Below are 17,406 nucleotides of genomic sequence, written 5' to 3' on the forward strand. Positions count from 1 at the left end.
AAGGTCTCAGGTAATTACGGATCTAATTAAAGACATGCGCTGAAAGATTTAACTAACAACTTCTTGATCACTTCATACACGCTATTTATGCTTTCAGTATTTCAAAAGAAATCCTATTTTTATTTGCAGGTTCAATCGTTCTCGAAATTCAAATGACGGGCATTAAACAAGACAAGAATTATAAAATACTCTGTACATATGTGGTAGACATCCAAAATTGTTTTCTGACTCGTCCCCCTTTCTCGATGCGGATTTAAAGATGAACAATTACTACTAAAACTGTACGTGTTCAATTGTTTTCAATCTTCTAATTATAATTGTTCAAGTGAACGGAGGCAGGCGTACTTTTCGGTGTGCTTTGTTATATTGCCGTTGCTCTAACAATAAACAGTACTTACTTCTTGGTAATGTGGATAATTAAGACAGTAGCCGAAAAAGAGGATTAATAAAAAAAAAACAAAAAAAAACTTTGACGCCTCACTTACATATGATAATACAGATCTGTGTTTCCGAAATTTTCACTGCATCTTGATATCACGTATTCCTTAGATCTTTTCACTTCTACCTCTTCTTTAATGACATCAATACATCATTTTTGTGCTCGTTAAGAATAAAGACGAATTTCTGGGACCGTGGTAACCTTGGGAAGATCGTTTAGATAATTGGACGTTAATCAAGTGCATTCCGGTTATCCAGCCATTAAAAAGTAATTTAGAGTCATGTGTGGAATTATAGCTTTAGTCTGTTCAGATCCGGAAGTTAACTGTGCATCGGAGCTTTATGATGGCTGCCTTTATCTTCAGCACAGGGGTCAGGATGCTGCGGGTATTGTGACGTGTGGTGATGGTGGACGTCTTTATCAATGTAAAGGCAATGGCATGGCAAGAGATGTTTTCACTAAATCAAGAATGATGAAACTGGTGGGAAATATGGGTATCGCTCATTTACGTTATCCAACGGCAGGTAGCAGCTCTAATTCCGAGGCGCAGCCATTTTATGTTAATGCCCCTTACGGTATTTCGTTGGGTCACAATGGAAATTTGACCAACGGTGAGGAGTTAAAAAAGTATATGGATGAGGTTGTTCATAGACATATTAACACCGATTCGGACTCTGAGTTGTTGCTTAATTTATTTGCTGCAGAGCTCGCAACTTATGATAAATCTCGTGTTAACAACAACGATATTTTCAAAGCTCTTTCTGGCGTTTATCAGAAAGTTCGTGGCGCTTACGCATGCGTTGCTATGTTGGCAGGCTATGGTGTAATTGGCTTTAGGGATCCTCATGGAATCAGACCTTTGGTTATTGGCGAAAGACTCAAGTCTGATGGTACGAGAGATTACATGATTGCTTCTGAGTCAGTGGTCTTGAAAGCCCACGACTTTAGGGTTTATCGTGACATAATGCCAGGTGAAGCCGTTGTCATTCCAAAACAAACCATGATTCCAGAATTTAGGCAAGTCACACCAATGCAATCATACACTCCGGACATTTTCGAGTATGTTTACTTTGCCCGTCCTGATTCTGTTTTGGATGGGGTGTCGGTTTATCGTGCAAGATTGGAGATGGGTACCAAACTTGCGCAACACATTGAAGCCAGCTTCAGGAAACAGAATATGGATGTACATAAGGAAGTGGATGTTGTTATTCCTGTTCCTGACACGTCAAGACATGCCGCATTACAATGCGCTGTTACTTTAGGGTTACCTTACAGGGAAGGCTTTGTGAAGAATAGATACGTTGGGCGTACCTTCATTATGCCTGATCAGAAACAAAGACAATCGTCTGTCAGAAGAAAGTTGAATGCAATGCCATCCGAGTTTTATGGGAAATCTGTTCTATTGGTGGATGATTCTATAGTTAGAGGAACCACATCGAAGGAGATTGTTTCTATGGCCAGAGAATCAGGAGCTAAAAAGGTTTATTTTGCATCTTGTGCTCCAGTCATCAGATATAATCATATATACGGAATCGATTTGGCAGATAACAAACAGCTTGTCGGATTCGGAAAGACAGAGGAACAAATATCGCAGGTTCTTGGCGCTGATAAGGTTTTCTACCAAAAGCTCGAAGATTTGGAGGAGTGTTGCAAAAGAGATAACGAAATCAAGGATCAGGAAATGCGTTTGGCATTGACTCCTGTCATTTCTGATAATGATGAAAACATGAAGTCATATATAAAGTCCTTGGACCCAATGCCTGAGTTTGATGGCTTTGAGGCCGGTGTCTTTACTGGAAAATACGTTACCGGCGATGAAACCGCTTACCTGAATTATGCAGAAAAATCTCGAGCCCGCAACGAACAGCTAAAGCAGGTCCAAGCTAAACTATCAAACTTGAAGATGCTTGATTTAGCCGAACTCAAAGCGCCATCAGAAATCAACATATACAATAGTGGTGATTATTGAATATTCAGGACATAGGGTCTGAAAGTCAAAAAAAAAACAAAATAGAAAAATAATAATAATATGCTCTCATCGAATATGATACATAGCATTGAATAATAGCTTAATGATATAAAAAGTAATGTTCCATAATTCGTATCCGTACACTTCTGATCAAAGCTCAATAATGATATATTCTTATTGACAGGAACCAGACCGGATTTTTCATTCTCACCTATAAATTTTAAGCTGTATTTTTTCTTTTTTTTCACTTCTAAAAATTTTTTTGAACTAATCTGAAATGTCTTCAATTATACTAACATTGGCATACACAAAGAAACTTAAGTCTTGAATGCTTGTACCACATATATCTACATAAAAATGGCAAAAAATCACTTGTCATCCGAGATGGTGGAAGAATCTGATCTTGAAAGCGCCTCATCTGATGATGAAATCGTGCAGGAAGAATACGAGCCACCAAGATCCTATGATCAAGTTGATGGACTATCTTTAGTGAAGGAGCTCACACATGATTATCTTAAAGACCATCCAAAGTTACAGCTATGGCTTATAAAGTACCCAGATGAACTTGATGTTTCTCAAATTAAACAAATACCAATTAATAGTATAGGTGATTCAGAATCATTCGACGTCGATAAAAAGTCATTTGATATTGCTGAAGATCTTACTGCAATAGACGACACAAACAATAGTAAGGATCAAAAATATTCTCTACTTTTACCGGAGAAGTCATCTACTTATACGGCGGAGAAACCAAAGAAGATAACCAGATTTTTTAATATTTCAGAAAAGATTGAGATTCCAGCTATAGATTGGGATACGGCGATTGCGCAAAAGCCAAAGGTTAAACCCATTGCAAATCTCAGGATGCGCCATTTTCCAACGGGATATTACATTAAAGATTATAAAGAAGCCAAGGAGCCTGTTATCCCTTCTCCAAGAAAGAGGAAAGCATCGAATGTTCAAGATACAAAAAATCCTTCATTAAACTCTACAAAGGCCTTAGAAGGAGAAACTCCAAGAAAAAAGCATCACCATCATCACCATCATCACCATAAGGAGAAATATCAACAGCACTGATTAATATAGAAAAGTAATGTATTATAGAATTTAAGAAAGAAAATATATAATCAAAACTTGTCTTCTTATCTTCTTTTATTCCCAGTAATCCGACGTAACTATACTCTTCCAGAGTAATCTTTGAGAATTCCCCTCATATGTATATTCGTGATCTTACCACGTCTAGGCTTCTTCTGCTTTCTTCTCTGAATTGGTGCATCCTTTTTGTTTCTCAAACTTTCAGGATCAACGTTAGTCGGTTTCATTCCATTGCTTAAGAGTGTTTTCACTAAATCAGGGCCTTTGGGCACAGTAACTTTCTCCCACATATCATAGAATTCTTTATCCACTCTATTTCCTACTTTTAGATTCTCAAAGTTGAGCCATATGTGACGAGGAGCATTCTCTTTTTTGGTCTTATGAACGATGATTTTGTTTTCCTTTTCCAATTTCGCTATTGTTGGTAAACACCCATTCCAACCATCTCGCAATTGTTTCACAGAAAGCCCCTGAAAAGTAGGCTGATTTTCCAACACCTTCATAAGATCTTCGGCGGTTTTAATGTTATGCAATGACAAATATTCTAGAGTCTTATTCATAGGGTCATATTTTATTCTATCCACGTTCGAGAGACATTTTAATAACTGTGCATCAACCGGTACATTCATGTGTTGCTCAAGCTCCTTTATACTAATAGGTCTATCGCTTCCCTTTATGAAGTCCGAGGCATTCATCAACCTAATAGAGAGAGATGACCCTGCAGCTAGTGGCAAGGAAGATAAATCTGTGAACGAATCGCTTAAAATATTCTTCTTTTGCCTCTTCCGTCTTTGACTACTACGATCACCACTATTCCTCTTAGGTCCTGATTTCTTTGACTCATTTCTGCTATCTGATGGCGGTTTCACAATTCTCCTTTGTGCGGGTAATGCAGCAGAAGCACGCTTCAAAGACCTTTTAAAAGCAGTTAACTGGGATGCTAACGTATCTGACATGATTTTGACACTTCAGTACAAGTAGATCAATTTCAAGTCCCTCCAAAAGGCGCCGAGTTGAATTTATTCAAGAATGTAATTAAGAATAGAAGCGCATTTAGAATTTAATCTATGTCTCTTCAGAATATTATGCTTCGTTTCTCTCTCGCGACTTACAAAAATATGATGGTCGTCCGTTCGACGCGACTGTACCAGAACGAAGTCAGCGAAACATCAATATTTTATAAGCTCTAAATCAATATTTCGTACTTTTGTTTAAAAATCTATCAACATTATGAACATGGATATACTTATTTAAAATAAAAAAGGAATGGTGATTCATGTTGCTTGTTTGTTCTAAACTCTGGATATTCATACAAACTACAGTTGCCCTAGTCAGCGGGTTTAGCTAACTAGGATGAGGCGGGGAAAAATATGAGGGAAAATTTTTTGTCACTACCGAGGTGAAAAAAAGTATAAATACGGAGTGAAAAACCTTTTTTAACTTGTTTCTTGGTCTTTTTTGAAACTTCAAAAAGTAACTCTCTGCACTGGGTGGTAGTGGAATGAAAACGATGACTTATGTATAACACTAATATGTGTGAACGGATTCATTCTTTTATACTGCGTGCCAGTCGGAGGGAGATTGACGTTCCAATAATTGGATTCAGTTTTAAAACCATCGTTGTTGGAGGTCTGCTACATAGTAGTATTGACTCATGAAATAATGATGACCTGATAACTGATACACACTTAGCTCTAGATTTCTTAAGATTTCTTAGACTTGGTAATCGTAAGGGCTCTGATCTTGATCGGCATTGTATGTTCTATTGGCTTCGTATCGCTGTTGTAAACAACACATCTTTTTTTCTCCTCGTAAATTTGATTGCATGTAAGAATTCTTTGCTGAAAATCACTGCGATACTAATTTTTTTAATTTTTAATTTTATTCAACTTTTTGACCTTTTTCCGGGGAGAACAAGTGCGAAAAAAGTGCCAACCAAAGTATCTTGCTTTTCTCGTACGTAGACACAATTTGCAATCATCATTATATGCAAGCATACAGACAAGACATATAATATAGTGATGATATCGAAAATGTCGTTTGCATTGAAGAAACCAGTGCTAGCGGCACTAAAGAGTTATCGAGTGTCAAATGTGAACAATTTGTTGGCATCTTCCAGGTGCCTCGGCATTTCAAGAAGCGTTAGATACTACTCACAAAAAGGAGACAGTAAGAAATACAAGTCAATCTTAGATAATGATCTTCTTGAAAAGACAGGAATTAACACTGATAAGGCTACCAGTAAGGATTCATCTGTCGGTGACATGCTTAAGGAAGAAAAGCAGAAGCTTAAACACGAAGCCCAAAAACTTCATCAGGCAGGGAAGGAAGAAGGAAAGAAGATTGAAGAGGAATTCAGTGGCAAAGATACTGATGACGAATTTTCTAGGGCAAAAGAGAGAAGAAATAATACGAAGTCAACTTTAGATAAAAAGAAAGAGAGGTATGAAAACTTATTTTGGTGGTTTGTATTAGGCGGAACTCTAGCTTTCGGTGGATACATGATGAGAAACTGGGATGAAAAGAAGGAACCGGAGCTTTACGTGGCAGAGGAAAATGGATATTCTCCTTTCAAGATGCTTAAAAGATTACGGAAGAGGTTTTCGGGCGTTTCAGGCGTTCTTACCGAACCAGCTTTCAATGACCTACTACCCCCACCACCTCCTGAACCTTACAAGCACCCATTGACATTGGTTTTGGAGCTTGATGACACATTAGTCCATTCAGCATGGGATCATGCAAAAGGATGGAGAACTGCCAAGAGGCCTGGCGTTGACTACTTTTTGGGATATCTATCACAATACTATGAAATTGTTGTCTTTTCTAAGAGCTCGATGGCATTTGCTGAAAACACTATCTCGAAGCTAGATCCTTATCATGCTTTTATTTCGTACTCTTTATTCAAAGAAGTTTGCCGTACAAAAGATGGAAAGACAGTGAAAGATTTGAGTATGATGAACAGACCACTGGAAAAAATGATCATGATTGATCCTGATCGGGATTGCGCATCTCTCCAACCAGAGAACAACATTCCTTTGGATAAATGGGATGGAAAGAAGGACGATAAACTTGTTGCTTTAATCCCATTTTTGGAATACGTTGCAACTCAACCAGTGAAAGATGTCAGGCCAATCCTTGCATCCTTTAAAGATAAAAAAAATATCCCAACCGAATTTGCTTGGAGGGAGCATAAACTTCGAGAAGAATGGAACAAACAGCAGAAGGTGAAACAAGAAAACTCTTTCTTGAGTAAGATTCTTGGTATTCCACCATCATTGGGATTCCAATCCAAGATGCCTTTGGATGCTATCAGAGAGGCTGGACAGAAGAACTACGAGAACATGCACAAATATCTACAGGAGAACGGTGATAAAATGTTGAAAGAAGAGGAACAGAAGACTAAGGAAATGCTTGCCGATCAGAAGTTGACTCTCGGAAAGATTGTTACAGAGGGCATGCCTACTGCTGAGGATATTGCTAAGCAACAAGCTCAAGCAGCTGCAGCACCTGCTGATGCGTCAGGATCCAAAAAAGTGTGACTGAATGATTGATCACCCTTTTGAATATTGTATACATATAACGGCATCTTTTTTCTGATTATGTTTTACTTTCCTTTCATCACTTTCTTTGTACCTTGATTGCGTCGGTATGAGTTTTGCACTGGATGTTACCAGTCCATACTTAGACATTGTATATAGAGAAACGCTAAAAATACTTTATATTGTATGAAAATTGAAAGATATGCTTATAAAATAGGCATTAAACATAATCCAAGTAGTTATGACATGTCAGCGGATCCGTGAGCTGGTATACAACTAACAATCCATCGTAAAAAATGAGATAAAGTAAGAATCGCCCTTCACATAACTTCTTACAGGTGATCCCGGATAAATACTTGCAACTAGTATGACTCAATGATCCAGATCTATATGTTGTGGGGAGAACAAATTCCTGCCTCATGCCAACAATTCCTCTATACTTTGTTAATCTGAAAATCGAAACCAAACCAACTTGAGATGCAACTATAAAACAATTCAGTTCTGGTATCACCAAACTCAAAGATAGTCGATTACACGAATCCTCGTTTTCATCTCTAGTAGTGAAACCAAAAATATCTGACACGGTCGCATTAAATAACAGTCTGTTAACCCGAAATAAGCTTAGCTGCTTTTTTCCCGTAACTAGAAGAAACTTGTTTTTGAATCGTTTATTATGAGCGATTCCTTGCCAATAACTATCAAACCTTTTTGATATATGCCTTTTTCTCTGACCCCTCTGAAAATCTTCATAATAATCATCATACATCTTTCTTATTCGTCGCATTCGATCAGTTTCCGTTGTAGGAATAACAAAATTTTGGGCAGCCTCTGTCGGAATATAAAAGCATTGGAATTCAGAGGAAAGGCCTAAGTGGCTTGATTTACAATAATTAGATTCTGCATCAAGTAACTCACTTTCACTTAAAATTCTGCTGGCAAGAATGCCATCTTTATCAATCCAAGGATCACCAGTAAGTAATTCAAATGAATTCACTGATTTAAAATGATCTCCGTTCACAAAATTGACGCACCAAATTTCTTCACGAGTCGCCACTCTACTAACAACCTCAGGTTTTTTGAAATCAACCTTTGTTGATAAGTTTCCCCCAGAAATTCGATGTATTATGTTCATAGGAAACTTAAAAACAACAACTTCACCGCTGATAGATCCAGCAGAAACGTAAACTTCCTTCTCATTCTTGATAAAACTAACACTTGGGATGTTATGAAAGAGAGGACGTGTCTTCACTAGGTAGACAACATTCGATTCGTTATAATAGAACAATGTAACTCTTCTACTATTATCAGACACCGCTAACATATTTTTGTAAATATCCAAACCCCAAGCCGAACAATCAACTTTTACTTCAACATCTGCACGATATGTTAAAACAGGTCTTAAATCTGAAATCTGACTAACAAACCAGTCCCACTTCTCAGAAAACGTCTCAGTGTCATACAGAAGAACCCTGCCATCATCGGTCACTACTCCTAAGACCTCTAACCCAAAGAATGTACCGATCATCATATAATTAATGAGATATGGAAAGCCGGGAAATGTGGAGTGCTCTTGCTGGTACTCACTTAGGCTATTTGCCTTTGTCTCAATAATAAAAGACGAACTAATGTTGCCATTATTTGAAAATTCTCGGGCTTTGATAACACTTATACGTGACATTGAAGCAACAAACATTAAATTATACCTTCGTGAGCACACGCTGAGATTATTTCTGAACATTCGCCCCGGTTTGCAGTCCAGCTGAAACGAAGAAAATTTATCCAATCTTAAAGAATCGGGATATTTGCTAGCTGGCTGGTTCAAGTTATCTTTAGCAAAATCGGAATAAGGTACTAACAATTTATTGACTGGAGAATGATTCTCATAATGCAAGAAGGTGTCATCAGAATTGACTGGTAGCCCATACGCACAAATATTATTCGATTCAGGAGGCTGGAACTTCTTCAAAATTGCCGGCAATTTGAAATTGTCTTCTTCAGCTCTAGAGTATCGCTCATATACGACACTATTGTAATCCTCGCGAACGTATTCACTCGAATCGCTATTTTGTACTTCAGGCTGTGGTAAAAAATCATAAAACGTGTCCTCATCTGCCTCAACCGTGTACGTATTTTCGTAGGGCTCCTCCGAATGTAATCTTACTGTATGCTCATCAATGTACCCGCCATAATCATCTTCAACATCTGACTCCAAGTCTTCAGAAGATGACAATTCTAAATCGCTATTATTTGAGCTTCCATCATCTTGCAAAGACCAATCATAAAATCGTTGATTTACGAATAGCGAAGGTGATCTTCTGCGGTATCCTTTCCTTTTACGAATATTGCAAAAATCCAAGAAATTATCAAAGTGCCTTCTGGGGACGTCATCATCAACTGGTGGTGGAAACTGAGGTTCCGATACATCATTCCAATCAGATATGAATTTGCGTCTTTCAATTGTTCTATCTCGATCTTTTCCTTCATCCATTTCCTCCATAATGATTATCACCACTAGGAAACATGTCAAAACAATAAATACAAAAACTTTTATTTTGAGAACGGCAAGTCAATGTGAAGCAGAACGCATTTGTTTCTATGCTTGAAAGCAGGGTCTGAAGTTCTGGGACTTGCATGTATTAAAAAAAAAAAAAAAAAAAAAGATAACGACAATCAAATTAAGGGCTGGCTACCTACTACTACTTAACCGTGCTACACTTGGCACATAAAAGAAAAATTACCTTATCGTTAATAATCATTCATATATACGGCTAAAATGCGCTCTAGATAAAAACCTTCATGCATCTCCCCACAACTGTATACCTTGCAATTATGAAAAGAACAGTTGCAGAACAACAAGTGGCGGCAGCAAATAAAACCATTTTATCGTAGTCTGTGGCATCCTGCTTTTTAATGAAAGCACCAGATATAGGCAATGATATCAAGTTTCCAAAGGAAATAAAGGCATAAGCAGCACCGTACCGTTTGCCAAAATCCTTTGTTTTTTTGGTGATGGTACTCACGGTAGCCCCAGTTAAAGTATAAACAGAGGCACATCCAAAACCAAAAAGACATATGAAAACGTAAATTCCAGCCCTGTATTTTCCGAATGGATACCAAACAACAAACAACGAGAAGGTTAATAGTGATGACATCAAAATCATCAAATTGAATGTCCCATACTTATCTGCAAAATAGGAGGGAATGAATTTTCCAAGGATACCAGCTGCGTTCAAGATGGTCAACATATTGAAACTTTCGGCTTGCGAAATTCCATGAACCATAGCGTAAGAAGAAATATAGGTGAGAACGATCAATAAGGAAAATTCGTTCATAAAAAGAGCACATGATAAAGCTGTAAATTTCTTCTCTTTGAAAGCATTTAAATCCACAGAATCCATTAGTTTCTGTGGGACGGTTCTCTTATCAATTTCACCAGTCTTCTCTCGAATTTCTTTGAGTCTATCTCTAGCTAGAACGGCACCTAGGATATCAACTCCCAAATTGAAGAATGCCATTATACGCATGGCCCAGTTAAATCCATATTTTTGATACAAGTACCTAAGCATTATGGGAAAAACCACACCTCCAACTGAGCCCCCAGATTGAGCAGCACCAATGGCAAAAGATCGCTTCTTTTTGCTGAACCAACTTGAAATTGTGGATACAGCCGAAAACATCATCAAGCCAGTTCCCATACCAGTGCAGATTCCGAAACTGAAAATGAATTGAACCACGGTAGTGGAAATCCCGCAGGTGATAAGTCCCACAAACACGAAGATACTCCCTATAAGCAATAACCACATGGAACCAAAACTATCATATAAGGGGCCCACGAATAATCCAAGGAAAAGAGACACAAACATATATAAGGAAAATATCCAGGAAACAGTAGAAACAGAAACATTTTTCAACTGATTTGAAACCACATAAGATTCAATAGCACCGATACTGTTCATTAGACCAAATAAAGTAAAACAGCACAAAAAGCTTCCTAAAACCACCGAGTAAGCTCTCAAGCCTCCATCTGGATACAAGGAGTCATTGTTTCCATCTTCGACAAGTAATTCTTCATTTGACTTTATAGTCGTCATAGGCTCAGAACTGACCTTATGCTTTATATTCGGAAATAAATAATGCTCGGAATAATCATCCTTTTTGCTTTTTAGTGGGCAGGCATTTTGCAATTCGTATGCAGAAGAACGAGCTTTGGATGGAATCGGACCTTCCAAACTTTCCACATAAAAGTCCCGCTTTGCTTTTCCGTAATAATGACTTTGATCTAATTCCGGTAATGATGAATTGAACATCTTAATATTAAAGGTGAATCAAGAGAACCTCTTCTTGAAAGAGAGACAGCTTCATATATGTTATTTGCTACTTCTGCATACTCTAAAAGGCGGAAAGGGGACGCATTTTGTATTTTTTGAATAAACCAATTTCTTGAACAAGTGCATTGATTATTAAATGACAAATTGCTCATACGTACATTCGTATTTTACGCTTTTCATTATGTTCTTTGTTTTTCTCACGATACGGATTACCCCCAAACGACCCCAAATTTCCTTATCAAATGCCTCTAAGGGTAGGCGATCGCGATCTAGTAACAGATAGCAGATGAAAAATTATTATTCCTCATCGAAAATACTTTTCGAGATTAGTAACCGTTAGAGGAAATTAACATTTACGTATTATATACCACCACTACTACCATAATTTTTAGAAACTCTCGTAACTGGTTCATAGTTAGCACTCGAAACACGATAAGAAGGATCAAGCTGAACAGCAGATGGTTTTGCCCCTAAACCAAGAAGAAGAGGCCTTGATGTAGATGCATTATCCTTCTTTACTTCTTCCTTTTCGATTTCCGTCACATCCCCTTTCCATCCCATTCCTCTTAGCATCGCCAAGCCAAATTTTTCCACGGGAACCTTCTCATAACTTTCTTCTGTGGTTTCGGATACGCAGCTAGGTACGTCATAAGATGTTAAAGGTACAGGCTTTTGCCTTATACTATCTGCTCTCTGATTATCGAGATGATCCATCTTTCCCTTTTTATCCATATTATTGATACCATATTTTATTGGCTGGTGTTCATAAGAGGGTACATTTGATGATGTCTGTTTCTTCTTTCTGAAAATGTCCCTTCTGGATTGGATGGGTTTTATTACCAATTCCGAATCTGCAAGTCTTGGCGTATCGATATCTTTTATGGTACTAATACCGATTTTCTTACCGTCATGCTTTATCGCATTACTCTCAAATAAACCGTTGCGCTTTATTTCAACTTTTCCGACAGCCTTGCTTTTACGTACCACTTCAACCTTTTTTTTTAAAGAAAACGACTTGCGGTTACCGGTTGGTATCTTAGAGGCAAACTTGCTCTTCTTTAAAGAAAACTTCATATCCTACCTCTATATGATCATGACAGCAGAATATATAAACACTAAGCAAATCCAGAATATGCTGTTTGAAAGATATTGAAAAGCAAAATGTGTTTCGTAATGATAAATAACAGAGATAAACCCACTGTACAATATTAAGGCCAAACTTTGAGAAAAGAAACAAACAGAGAAAAAAAAAAGTACAAATATGTAAATATGAAGGGTGCTCTCCGCTGTGTATATTTTCTACACATAAGCGGGAATTTTAGATAAAAATTGTCACACTGTATCAGATTTGCCCTTATAATAGAATATTTCATTGGCTTTTACTCTGCTAACTCGGCATATTTCGTATGCTGCCTAGTATTTTTATTAAAAGCTATGCCCGGTGCGTTTTGTGGCCTTTAGCGAGAAGTCGAGTGAAACAGTCTTCTTTTCGTACATTCACATATCTGCATTCTCAATTGAATAATTACAAGGATGTGGATGATGAAGCAGCTCACAAGCATTTAAATTCCACTGGGAGATCCATTCGGAATGACTCTGGAGGTGATAAACGAAAAGCATTACAAAAGTACAATGACTTAGAGGAGAATAAGGACTTCGATCGTGCGATTAAGAAACTTAAAAATCTTGTGAAGGATCAAGAGAACTTATATTCGGAAGCAGGCACATTAAATAACAAAGGAAACAAGAATTTGCGAAATAAGATGACTAACGATGATGCTGTTGTGGATGAACAACAAAAGAGCGCCACAGATTCTGAAAGCGAAACACACACGGAGAATGTTAGTGTCGAGAAGACCAATTTACCGTTGAAAGATAAAGTAACAAGCTTTATTAGATCTGTAATTAACGGAGAAAATTTTAGACAATTAAAAGAAGAACTGACTAAATTTAGCAAAACAAGGGCTAGAAAGCAGGAAAAGTATAAGCAGAGCATCAGTAATCGGTTAGGCCAGGATGTTACGGAATTGAAGAAATCAATTGGAATAGCTTCACGTGTGGTGAACGATGTGACTGGATATAGTAAAGTGAATGCTTTGAAGGAGAAAATTGCCAAAAACGATCTAGAATTGAAAGTACTTAGAGAGGAGATCACGAGAGCTAAAGATGATTTCTCCACTGCTATAGAGAAAAGGTCTGAGTCACAACGAGAAATGAACGATTTGTTAGAAAGAAAGAGTAGCTGGGTACCAACAGACTTGAAAAGATTTACTGAGTTGTACATGAATGAGCATGAATTAGAACGCGAAGTAAAGCTGAAGAAAATACGGTTGGATGAACTGGACCAGAAGAATGATGAAACGCACGATAACCTCATTAAATCGATTATGGATAGATATCATGAAGAACAGGTATGGTCAGACAAGATACGTCAATTTTCAACGTGGGGAACTGTACTAATTATGGTTTGTAACTTGCTATTAGTTTTTCTTGTGCAATTGGTATTCGAGCCGTTTAAAAGATACAGGCTTGTGCGCTCTTTTGAGAATAAAGTGCGGGATATTTTTGATAGAAACGAGGAGATGGAGTCCGATCTTAAGAAGCTTAAAAATGATATGGACAGCGGCTATGATACATTACTTGGTAAGATTGAAGAAAATCAACAAAATATTGTTGAGAAACTCCCAGAACAGAACATAACTGCTAGAATCCTACCAGACGATTTGTCATTTGTATCCATAAAACATTGGATACACTTTACCTTCGGTAAACTTCTCAATCCTTTACATGGTTCGGGCTCAGAAACTTTTACAATGACAGGGTATGACATACAATACTTCGTATACTTTTTTTCAAGCCTGCTTCTTCTTACGGGATGCTTTCTGGGAAGACTTCTTTAACTCAAAGGATCCCAGAAATATAAATATTTTAGAACACATTCAATACAAATTAATTCACCCAAAAGTAAAGGAAAAAAAGGAGGGAAAAAGGATACCAGATAAACCAGTGCCTTTATGGCCTTAATAATAACTAGCGATATCCTCCAATAACGTAGAATGTGAAGGGGTCCATTCAAGCTCCTTTTTGGACTTTTCTGCCCTTGTAACATTATTAGCCGCAAGAATAGTAGCCAAAAAACCAAGATACTTGAATGATTCTTCTTTAGTAATAGATTTCACCGGGAGATTGTATTTTTTACCAATGGCCTCGGCAATAGCTTTAGTTGGGATGCCAGATTCTCCGACACAGTTGTATGGCTTTCCTGCCGTACCATGCAAAATGGCTAATCGTAAGAAGTCAGCAGCATCTTGCAAATTAACAGCAGGCCAGCAATTTTCACCTTGATCAATGTACATTGCAAAACCAGCTTTTTTAGAAGCAGCAACGAGGGTTGGAATAAAACCAACAGTATCACCAACTCCATGCACTGTTGGAGGAAATCTTACAGACATCGATTTTACATCTTCAGTAGCGTAAGAAAGAACCAACTTTTCATTCTCTGCTCTCAAAGAAAAGCCAGGAGATTGGGCAAATGGACTGTCTTCATCCACATAAGAACGATTCTTTTCCTCCAACATTAAAGTTCCACTGATGCTGATGAATGGCTTTCCAGTACCTCTTAATGAATCCATCATTGCACTGCTTGCATTTCTGTCAATTTCCACTGATTTGTTGAAATTAGCGAAATCGTGAACGAAGGCAAGATGGATCACCCCATCACATTCAGATGCTCCTTTCCTAAGAACTGCTAGATCCTCCAAGCTACCTCTTAAAACCTGGCAATGTTTAGCTTTTAACTTAGCGGCCGAGTCCTCGGATCTTGCCAAACCAAGAACATCGATTCCATTTTCGAGTAATCTGTCAACGGTAACAGAACCGATTGTACCAGTAGCTCCAGTAACAAATATTTTGAGTGCCATAGTTGTCAGATTTTTGTATACTGCACCGCATCAAGAAGTTAGTAAAGTATATAACAAACTACGGTGGTATTGGGTTCAATTTATAGTTCTTGAAGCGCAACTTTTCAATTGGCCTTCCAAAATCCTTTGTCGCCCATTTCCTTTTTCGAGTATGTTCGGACGTAACTTAACTCCGTGAAGAAGATAAATTCATTGAAATATTATAATAACATTTGACAATTATTGTCAACGTAATATCTACGGAGTACGGATGATACATTTAAGAAACTAGCTTACATACATTCGTCTACATCCTAAGCATTTATAATACTTCTAATAATACATTTTCCCGGATATATAGTGCTGAATAAAACTGTTTACCGGCTACTGGATACTGAATAGATCCATATCGACATCTGATTACTAATCTGTAGTTCGGACATAACACGACATAACAAATGTGATCAAGCATAAGAAACAAAATCTCGACGGCACACTATGCTGGAGGTGTTGCCTCTGCTAGAGCGTGGTAATACTACTACCTATTTAAATGAAGGTCGAAATAAGTAGTCGATCGACCAGGAAAAGAAAGGCGATATTTTCTTTTCTTTACAGTTTAGTGCCGCTTGCTGTCCCCAATCTTTTTTTTTTTAATTTCCATTTTTTTCTCTCATGCACTCGTCCATTTTATCCAACACATTTACAAGTTTTGTTAAAATTCAACTACGATAAGGATCGCTTACTTCGCTTTCTACAGGTAGTAAACCCTAAAAAGAGCAAAAGAAAAACATGGAAGAATTAGGAATATTAACGCCAAAAGAGGCGGGCAGTGGTTCGGCAATTGCAGACAATCATTCCGGTCTTAAGAGCGCAAAATTTAACGGTGACATAAAGCCGAACGACGACGTTTATCTAAAGCTACAAAAGCTTCAAAAGCAGCTTGAGCTTATATTACTTCAAGAGGAATACATTAAAGATGAGCAGAGATATTTGAAGAGAGAGTTAATAAGAGCTCAAGAGGAGGTGAAAAAGATCCAGTCTGTTCCTTTGGTTATAGGCCAATTTCTGGAACCAATTGATCAACACACGGGTATTGTTTCTTCGACCACCGGTTCTAATTATGTCGTGAGAATATTGTCCACACTCGATCGTGAGTTGTTGAAACCTTCAGCATCAGTTGCATTGCACAGGCACTCAAACGCTTTAGTTGACATTCTTCCTCCAGAAGCAGACTCTTCCATATCTATTGTGGGTGACCGCGAGAAGCCAAATGTTACATACAACGATGTTGGTGGATTGGACCTTCAGAAGCAGGAAATTAGAGAGGCAGTTGAGCTTCCATTGACACACATGGATATGTACAAACAGATCGGTATAGATCCACCTAGAGGTGTGTTGCTATATGGACCTCCGGGTACTGGAAAAACGATGCTTGTTAAAGCTGTTGCACATCACACAACGGCATCATTTATCAGGGTGAATGGATCTGAGTTTGTCCAGAAATACTTGGGTGAAGGACCTCGTATGGTCCGTGATGTGTTCAGGTTGGCTAGGGAGAATGCTCCTTCCATTATATTCATAGATGAGATTGATGCTATTGCGACAAAGCGTTTTGATGCTCAGACTGGTGCTGACAGGGAAGTCCAGAGAATTTTAATAGAGCTACTTACTCAAATGGATGGTTTCGAGCAGTCAACAAACGTTAAGGTGATTATGGCTACGAACAGACCAGACACATTAGATCCAGCTTTGCTACGTCCTGGAAGATTGGATAGAAAGATTGAATTTCCATCGTTGAAGGATAGGAGAGAAAGAAGAATGATTTTTAGTACCATTGCTTCGAAGATGTCTCTTGCTCCTGAGGTTGATCTTGATTCCTTGATCATTCGTAATGATCCATTAAGTGGTGCAATTATTGCCGCTATTATGCAAGAAGCTGGTCTCAGGGCCGTTAGGAAAAATAGATACATGATCATTCAGAGCGACCTCGAGGAAGCATACACGTCACAGGTTAAGACTGGCTCGGAGGTTGATAAATTCGAGTTCTACAAATGAGCAGATGTTCACACACTTTCAAATGTATATCAATATCATTAATTATTATTAATGTGCCAACAGCAGCCGATGTATGTCAGTA

At 37.9% G+C, this 17,406-nt stretch overlaps 10 protein-coding genes across 10 annotated transcripts; 5 read left to right on the top strand and 5 right to left on the bottom strand.

The window, feature by feature from the left end:
- Positions 1-719: 719 nt before the first annotated feature.
- Positions 720-2,408, top strand: BRETT_001180 (uncharacterized protein; the record flags this gene model as incomplete). Its single annotated transcript, XM_041279735.1, has 1 exon — positions 720-2,408. The coding sequence occupies one exon, from the start codon at positions 720-722 to the stop codon at positions 2,406-2,408; it is 1,689 nt and encodes a 562-aa protein (XP_041137949.1).
- A 357-nt stretch (positions 2,409-2,765) lies between these two features.
- Positions 2,766-3,485, top strand: BRETT_001181 (uncharacterized protein; the record flags this gene model as incomplete). The annotated part of the gene is made up of 1 exon (XM_041279736.1): positions 2,766-3,485. One exon carries the CDS (start codon positions 2,766-2,768, stop codon positions 3,483-3,485), a length of 720 nt encoding a protein of 239 aa, XP_041137950.1.
- A 98-nt stretch (positions 3,486-3,583) lies between these two features.
- BRETT_001182 (uncharacterized protein) lies at positions 3,584-4,459 on the bottom strand (the record flags this gene model as incomplete). Its single annotated transcript, XM_041279737.1, has 1 exon — positions 3,584-4,459. One exon carries the CDS (start codon positions 4,457-4,459, stop codon positions 3,584-3,586), a length of 876 nt encoding a protein of 291 aa, XP_041137951.1.
- A 1,077-nt stretch (positions 4,460-5,536) lies between these two features.
- Positions 5,537-7,042, top strand: BRETT_001183 (uncharacterized protein; the record flags this gene model as incomplete). Its single annotated transcript, XM_041279738.1, has 1 exon — positions 5,537-7,042. One exon carries the CDS (start codon positions 5,537-5,539, stop codon positions 7,040-7,042), a length of 1,506 nt encoding a protein of 501 aa, XP_041137952.1.
- A 220-nt stretch (positions 7,043-7,262) lies between these two features.
- BRETT_001184 (uncharacterized protein) lies at positions 7,263-9,539 on the bottom strand (the record flags this gene model as incomplete). Its single annotated transcript, XM_041279739.1, has 1 exon — positions 7,263-9,539. The coding sequence occupies one exon, from the start codon at positions 9,537-9,539 to the stop codon at positions 7,263-7,265; it is 2,277 nt and encodes a 758-aa protein (XP_041137953.1).
- A 283-nt stretch (positions 9,540-9,822) lies between these two features.
- On the bottom strand, positions 9,823-11,349 carry BRETT_001185 (uncharacterized protein; the record flags this gene model as incomplete). The annotated part of the gene is made up of 1 exon (XM_041279740.1): positions 9,823-11,349. One exon carries the CDS (start codon positions 11,347-11,349, stop codon positions 9,823-9,825), a length of 1,527 nt encoding a protein of 508 aa, XP_041137954.1.
- A 381-nt stretch (positions 11,350-11,730) lies between these two features.
- Positions 11,731-12,444, bottom strand: BRETT_001186 (uncharacterized protein; the record flags this gene model as incomplete). Its single annotated transcript, XM_041279741.1, has 1 exon — positions 11,731-12,444. The coding sequence occupies one exon, from the start codon at positions 12,442-12,444 to the stop codon at positions 11,731-11,733; it is 714 nt and encodes a 237-aa protein (XP_041137955.1).
- Positions 12,445-12,776: 332 nt separating this feature from the next.
- Positions 12,777-14,270, top strand: BRETT_001187 (uncharacterized protein; the record flags this gene model as incomplete). The annotated part of the gene is made up of 1 exon (XM_041279742.1): positions 12,777-14,270. The coding sequence occupies one exon, from the start codon at positions 12,777-12,779 to the stop codon at positions 14,268-14,270; it is 1,494 nt and encodes a 497-aa protein (XP_041137956.1).
- A 120-nt stretch (positions 14,271-14,390) lies between these two features.
- Positions 14,391-15,290, bottom strand: BRETT_001188 (uncharacterized protein; the record flags this gene model as incomplete). The annotated part of the gene is made up of 1 exon (XM_041279743.1): positions 14,391-15,290. The coding sequence occupies one exon, from the start codon at positions 15,288-15,290 to the stop codon at positions 14,391-14,393; it is 900 nt and encodes a 299-aa protein (XP_041137957.1).
- A 768-nt stretch (positions 15,291-16,058) lies between these two features.
- On the top strand, positions 16,059-17,324 carry RPT3 (26S proteasome regulatory subunit 6B; the record flags this gene model as incomplete). The annotated part of the gene is made up of 1 exon (XM_041279744.1): positions 16,059-17,324. The coding sequence occupies one exon, from the start codon at positions 16,059-16,061 to the stop codon at positions 17,322-17,324; it is 1,266 nt and encodes a 421-aa protein (XP_041137958.1).
- Between the last annotated feature and the right edge of the window lie 82 nt (positions 17,325-17,406).

The sequence above is a fragment of the Brettanomyces bruxellensis genome, chromosome 8 (genome assembly GCF_011074885.1).
Source record: "Brettanomyces bruxellensis chromosome 8, complete sequence".
In the NCBI taxonomy this organism is placed as follows: Eukaryota; Fungi; Ascomycota; class Pichiomycetes; order Pichiales; family Pichiaceae; genus Brettanomyces; species Brettanomyces bruxellensis.